The sequence below is a fragment of the Suillus plorans genome, assembly GCF_016647745.1.
Source record: "Suillus plorans strain S12 chromosome Unknown HD556scaffold_42, whole genome shotgun sequence".
Classification (NCBI taxonomy): Eukaryota; Fungi; Basidiomycota; class Agaricomycetes; order Boletales; family Suillaceae; genus Suillus; species Suillus plorans.
In genome coordinates this window covers 22,301-29,652 of record NW_024537426.1, presented here as the reverse complement: position 1 = coordinate 29,652, position 7,352 = coordinate 22,301, and the positions used below count along the sequence as shown (strand labels likewise).

Genomic DNA, 7,352 nt, shown 5'->3' with positions numbered 1-7,352 from the left:
TCTGCGCAAAGTCGTAAAAGGGTTGGCACCCTGATCCCTGTCCCGATGGCTATAGTACTCTGAGCATTCTCTAACTTTGAGCGCGCTTTGATCATCTCTTGTTCGGATGGAGGGTCATTCTTTGTTCTTTTCTTCGGTAACTCCTGAAGCGCCGCCTCAGGTACCTGTACGCGTGCATAATGAGTAGGCGGAGTGCTGCTCAGCGAGTACAGCTAAAAACCTTTGATTCAGAGAGAGTTTTCAGAAGTTTCTGTATCTTGGCGAAATTTTCACTCGGCTGACGCTTGTGAAACAAGAGTAGAAATTGAACCTGTTGATCATGATAGCAGTACAATGCGTGACGTACAAATTGAATGAGCTCTCTTGCCATCAGCAGTGCAGTTTGCGCTCGCCGCAGGCCAAACTCGTGGCACAGGTGATAGAGAACTGGTTTCTGGCAGCGCAATAAAGCCTGTTCATGCGCTTTGTCCATATTTCCTTTGATGAGGACGCAAAGGCCTGATGCCAGCGCTGAATCAGAGGGCCGTGGCGGTCGAGGCAGCGGTGCATGATGTCCCTCACCAGACGCCATTGAGGGGTCAGCGCCCCAAACATCTCGGATGTGGTGATGTAGTTTGAGGAGGAAGTCTGCGTGCATGGAATCGAGAACAGTGAAAAGAACCGGGTTCCAATACGGTAGACGAAGTAGTTCCGAGTACCGTACGCCGTAACGGTCAACTATCGCCTTTTGTTCCTCCGCCGTTTGCGCATCACGCCACTTCTCTGCAACCGCCCTATGCTCTTTGCAAGATCTCATCGACCATTTGTTCGACGGGAGCTCTTCAATACGATCCTTCGTAAGGAGGCAGTATGAACAAAAGATGGTGTTCGTAGGTCCAGCAAAGCCGCCAACCTGCCGAGCACCTATGATGTCGCAGACCAAGGGAATGACTGCCGATCGACAAGGGCGGCCAGAGGGGTACAAAGAGGTGCGCGTGTAGAAGAAGCCTGGATCCCATGCTAACAAGAGATCATCAACGAGGGGCGCGAGTCCTTCGTTAATCTGGTCGAGAGAGGGCTTGTTTGGGCCAGGTAGCACGCCGACCAAGTACATGTTCTCAGGGTGGTAGCGGAGGTCGACGGGTAGGTTCAGGCATATCATGTATATCCCTGTGGACGAAGCGCTACCCTTCCCGATCTTCATACCTGATGGATTGAATCCATCGACGCCAAGAGAAAACACGAGGCGTAACTCTTTGGATGGTCCGCATACAAAAGGGCTGCCGTCTGGGCCTTGAAAGTTTTGTAGGACCTCTGCGTCCCAGATGTCATGCTGTTCGCCATCAGCTACCTTCATTGCCGCCGACCCCCGTTCTAGCTTGCTTTCGATGTCTGAGCGAGATAAGAATCGTGCGAGCCATTGCTTCATATCCTGATACAAGTACCTCTTCACAGGGCGTTCAAAAGCCGTTCCACGTATGATGCGGGTGCGCTTCAGCTTTGTAGAACATTGCGGAGCACCGGGGAGTGGGGAATGAATGCAATACTCAGGGCACGCGAAATCGTCATCGTTGTATAGCTTGAAGCAGGATGGGCATGTTATATAAGATTTGCATTTTGGATCAAGGTGGATGCGTTTCAGCAGTGTGCGAGAATCCCGGGGAAGGTCGGCCAAACGAGCTTCTTCTGATGATGATGATATGTTGGTTTCAACAACGAGCCACCGCATAATGAAGCGTAGTGTCGCGAGTGCGAAATTGCATTTCTCACGCGATAAGCCACAAAGCAGGGAAAGCGTCAAGATTAGGAAGTAGCAGGCCAATGTTGCAGGGTGGCTTTCATACTGACGAAAGTATATATCTGTTTGTTCATTAGAAAATTGCATTTGAAACAACATCTAATAGGTTTACCGGTGTTGATCATAACTGGAACATTTGAGCCACGCACTGCGTCCTCAGGCTGAATACTGACGCTGGGACAACGCTGGCGTTCCCACTCTCCGGCTTTGATGTCATCGATGCGTTGCAACTCGTCGGCAGCGCGTTGCAAAACCGCTGCGGCTGTTGACTCCAAGGAAATGGGTCGATCAAAGGATTGAACGGCTATGAGGCCTGGAACATTTTGCGCTCGTGACGTAGGATCGATGCATTTTCTTTTGCCTCAACCTGGAGTTTACACGGGCCAATATTGGGAGCGTCAGGATGCGCTGCCGGGACAAAATTGCCCTTGTGAGGTCTGTCGAAGATAAGGTTTGTATACGAAAGCGATGCTGCTGACTGGTTAATGAATTTGATAACGTGCTGTAGGTCTTGAACAGCTCGTGCGACGTTATCAGTGTCAGCCAATAATGAGGAGGGGCTAACGTCGGGGATTCGCCTGCCTGCTGCAGAGGCTTCATCAGGGATATCACGTAAAAAGCGCGGAACGTTGACAGCGTCAGGGTGGTCAATGCTGGTGGGGGCAGCAGAGGGGGGTGTCACCCCCGCACCGACAGACTGCTCGCGAACTACAGAGCTCTCACAAGGGTTCGCCTCATCCTCGATATCCATGCAAGCCCTATCGAATCGTTTATGACGGTAGAACGTTGCTGGTGGCAACCAAACGCCTCTCACTGGGTCTGAACGTTCATCAAAAGGCTGGGTGAGGACCATACCGCATCCAAGCCGCCGACACCGGCAGAGGAGTGTCTTTTTCGACTTCATCCAGTAGTGCCGAACGTGGATTTTCTGCTTTTCAAGGTGCTGATAAATATGCAAAGGTCGAGGTGAAGAGGAAGAGTGTGGTACCGGTGGCATTTGAAGACTCAATATAAAGACGTCTGATTCAAATCTTGCTTCCGAGTGGCTCAGTGGCCTAGCATTCAGCACAAAGAGGTGCATTTGAAGGGAGCCTTGCGCTTCATGCGTTTACACAAAGGGTTACGTTATGCGGGGTGCATCATGGGCGGGTCAAGCTTGAAAAGGATTAGTGATTAGTTTGCTTCCGAGTGGCTCGGCTGACCGAGCATTCAGCACGAAGGAAGAACTTGATTTACTGCCGGCCCATCAGAGCGGGTCACCACAGAGGAACTGCTCACAAACTGCTCAAAAAGTATAAGGATTGCGAGAGATGTGTGAGAGTGCAGATGATATTACTTACGGAGGCAGGAAGATCACTGCCGCTATCCTGTCTTTAGAACCACTTCTCCTCAAGAGCATAGGGAATTCAATACCAACGATACCATGGAAAGAGCAAGCCGGTATCGATCATCGATCAATCAATCACCACGCCTAAGTCAAATTGGAGCATGAAAGGGGTTCAAGTGGAGCACGCGCATCAATGCGAATTGCGAATTGGTTCCACGGGATCAAGATCCTGAAAGAGGTCTTCAGAGAAGAGAAGGGGCAGTTGCTGATAGGCTAATGTGATGTAACACCTGTGTGACAGCGGTGTTTCAAGGAACCAAAAAAAGATGCAATCCAAGACTGTATTTGTGCTTATTTGGCTGCATATCCGTTTTATCGATGGTTCAGGTTAACGCTGACCTCTTCAAGTTCTCGTTGACTTGGAAGTGCATCTCCACCACTTATGATTGAAGGGCATCAGGTAAGTCCTCATCGTGCTCTGAGTCAGTTTTTATGATTGTGACCTGCTTTTACAGGGTTTCACACAATGCCCCATGCCAGGATGTTTGTTCTACCCTTATCAGTGACTCTGACTTCAGTCGGAATCATGGTTTGCTAATGGTACATGGCCTTCCTACTTCTTCTTTTACATGCTGGTGGTCCACTGATAATGGTAATTGGAATACAGGTGATTAATTTGTGAGGCAGGTTTTGAATGACCTGCCTTCTGGCACAACTACTGTGGGGGGTTGTTCCATGCATGGTGCATGTGGGTAATATGGAATACGGATAATCAATTTGTAAGGCAGGTTTTGAATGACCTGCCTTCTGGCACCCTACTTTGAGGAGTTGTTTCATGCATGCTGCAGTGAGAGATGACACTCTCCACATGTATCAACAATCTTGAGTACATACTTCCATTCCTCTGCAAGTATTGGCTGACAAGTCGGATCAGCCTCCAATTCAAGATTTCATCATGTCGACTACTCGTTCCCACAATGGCAGACGCTTGTCCATGGCGCGGTGACTCGGAGGCGTCCATTTCGCAGCCAGTGTCGGCGGCCCGTAATCATCCCCTCACTGTTGCAGTGGCAGTATAATTTGGAGGCTCTAACTCAGGGCTAACCCCCTCCTCGCTGCCACAGTTGCAGACCCAACTTGGAGTTCCGGGATTATCCCCGACCTTCTCCTCCAAATCTGGTATTTTCCCCCTAGATCCCCCGATAAACACAAACCAAACCAACCGACCAAGCTCCATCAGAGGAAACTGGCCCCAGAGGCAAGGCTAAGGCGGTGCAAAACGTCAAACAGTGCATGAGGCAAATGTGAGGTATGCAAAACGCCGCAAACGTTGGACTTTCTATCTGGATGATTGAAGATTGATTATCCTAATCGCACGATGCCTTCTGTGGGTTTCAATATAGATAAATTTCATCGTCATACTCGTCTCCTATGTCAGCCACGTCCTTTGTTTCCTGTGTCAGCGATGTCCTTCATTAGTAACTAACCTCGTTTCTGTAGGCCGTCATTGATTCCCCTCAAATGGCATCCCTTTGTACCAACGGCTAGGACAAATGAGCTTCTGGTGCTGCACTTCAGTGACGGAATGCGAAGGTGAGGCCAAGCTCCAGGCGATGCATCCCAGTCTCTACCATATCTCATCCTCAGATGCAGGGCGTCGCACGCTCGCAGTATCTCTGTTACCCTGCACGAACGCCACTGTTTGATTCAGACCTGGTAGACAGGAATGCTATTCCCTAGTGGATGATCGGACTCGTCCGAGCTCATGCCGTCGACAGGTGAGTTCTTTGTCTTGATCGTCCGCTTTATATTATAACTTAACGTCGTTTACCTAGTATCCCTGCCTCTCACGATCATCTCTATACACCACGCACTTCCGCTGTGCCAACTAGTCGTCTTAACAACATGTCGCCGTAGTATGCCGAGGCAGTTTCGGTCTCGAGCGTGTTTAGCTGACCTTCTGACACCTTGACCTCGACTACTCCAACGCTCGATTCTGCGGATGCACCATGCACTTCCGCTCCGCCAACTGGTTGTCTTACTAACATGTCCCTTAGCATGCCGAGGCAGTTTCGGTCTTGAGAGCGTGTTTTGGCTGACCTTCCACGCCATGTTTGTCTTCTGGAGCTCGAGTGTCTGGTAAAAGTACATATTGTGCTATATATCCGCTTTGTGCAGTCGCTTAACTAGATCCTTCACCCATCTTCGTCCGTACGCGGTCTGAAACTTGTAAGTCTATTTGAATTTTTTTTACTTTGAAGATGGCTTACCTATGAGCGCTAACGCGCACCTCTCAATCCTAGGAGGTATTCGAGTTCCCTGATTTCCATCTCAAACATCCGACGCTCCCTCGCAATCCACAATACCATCATCGCACGTACTTCGTCCGGCCACAACGGAGGCAACGGGTTTGGGAGAAACGGCACTTCTGGACGGTAGACTTGTTGGCGTACGCGCATCCGCGCAGCGGCCCATGTAACATACAGTAACTCCTTAAATAATATCAGTATTGTATTTGCTAATATACGTATTCCTCACAATTTGCCTCTCGCTCATTGTGAAGAACACCTCTCGAGGGCGCGGCATATGCTGGAATAGATGTTGAGGAAGCTGATTGTTGTTCCCGTTTTCGTCTCCTCCGACGTTAGCGTTTCTGTCTCCTCCGACGTTGGCGTTTCCGTCGTTATTCATGCTACACGATGTAAGAGATAGTCGATAATAAATCTGAAGTCGTCGTGACTGATCGATGAGTCTGAGTGTAACGTCCCGATTTAGTAATATTGTTCATCCGGCATTTTCCGGATGAACTGTATGTTGGACGTGACCAATGCTAGTCGTGACACCATGATGTCATTCTATGTTGTCCTGCTGCGTCTTCTCATCTTTTTACTTGCTTGCCAGACGCTGATGGTGCTCTGGTTGCGTCCCGCTCTTAACTAGTGCGTGTTCTCGTCTTTTTACTTGTTTGCCCGATGCTGATGGTGCTCTGGCCGCATCCCGCTCTTAGCTAGTGCGTATTCTCGTGAATCTCGTCTTTTCACTTGTTGCCCATGTGGCGGTGCAAAACGCCAAACGCCAAACGCCAAACACCAAACACCAAACGCCAAACACCAAACACCAAACACCAAACGCCAAACGCCAAACGCCTAACGCCAAACACCAAAGCCAAACACCAAACACCGAACGCTAAGCGTCAGACGAATCATTACTTTCAAACACAAGTGATTCGTTTTCGGGTGCTAATTCTCGCTTTACCGAGACTGATTTTCACGTTAAGTTTCGATTTCATGATTTTGATTTCACTTATTTGCTTTCACGCGTTTTCGGTTTCGGTTTCAATTTCGCATGAAGGGCGCCAGCGGACAAAATTCCCAGCGATTTCAATTCAGAGTTTCGACATTTCGTTTCGCTTTCAAACACAAGTGATTCGTTTTCGGGTGCTAATTCTCGCTTTACCGAGACTGAGTACTGATGTCCGTTATAATGCATTGCCTTCGCCATGCTCTGACTCGGAGAAAGATATACTGCTACCAGATTAGTAGACTAAAACTCGGCGGCAGCGGAACAATATTAATATTAGTGTTGCTGTTTAAACTGTCTTTACTACCCAAAAGGTACAACAAGCTGTCGACAAAAGTGAATATCATAAAACCTTACGAGACCTAAGTTATATCTTGTGAGCATCAACTAAATCTTGCACCCCCTGGATTACGTATCCGTATGCCAGACGATCAAGATTCGCATGCTTGTCAACTCTGCATCAATCAGCATCGAGCCGCAGTACTCTTGTTCATCGACGTTTGTCAAAGATGCCAAACGTCGCCAAGAGATCAGATAGGTATCTCATTGGATTCGTCACTGTTTCTAACGAGAGTCGTGAGATCAGCCGTCGCGAATTCAGCCTTGCGTATTTCGAGGGAGAGGACGAACACAGTGCGAAGTGGATCCGAAAGCGCGTCATGACAAATGCCAGCATCCAAACGAAGAGAAGGGCTGATAATGGTATGCGCATGCGCCGCAGTGCACAAAGAAAGACGTCGAAGATGTAACTCGAGCAATCACCTGAGCGTCAACATCATACCGGCTCAAAGGATGAGATCTTGATTTACTGATGTCTGCCGGAACACGCCGAGGAACGATGATACGAAGGATCAAAGAACCGTGCAAGATATGAGGTTACCATCACATCACAATTTGGAAGATAATCGATGGCTGTTGGAAAAACCCACGTTGCGGGGCTGGCGAGGC

General features: G+C 49.0%; 1 protein-coding gene across 1 annotated transcript; it reads right to left on the bottom strand.

Moving 5' to 3' along the window:
• Window positions 1-4,152: 4,152 nt before the first annotated feature.
• Window positions 4,153-6,605, bottom strand: HD556DRAFT_1309824 (uncharacterized protein; the record flags this gene model as incomplete). Its single annotated transcript, XM_041300331.1, has 9 exons — window positions 4,153-4,368; window positions 4,818-4,907; window positions 4,979-5,145; window positions 5,205-5,240; window positions 5,395-5,596; window positions 5,643-5,796; window positions 6,146-6,290; window positions 6,314-6,364; window positions 6,422-6,605. The coding sequence occupies 9 exons, from the start codon at window positions 6,603-6,605 to the stop codon at window positions 4,153-4,155; spliced, it is 1,245 nt and encodes a 414-aa protein (XP_041158321.1).
• Window positions 6,606-7,352: the final 747 nt, after the last annotated feature.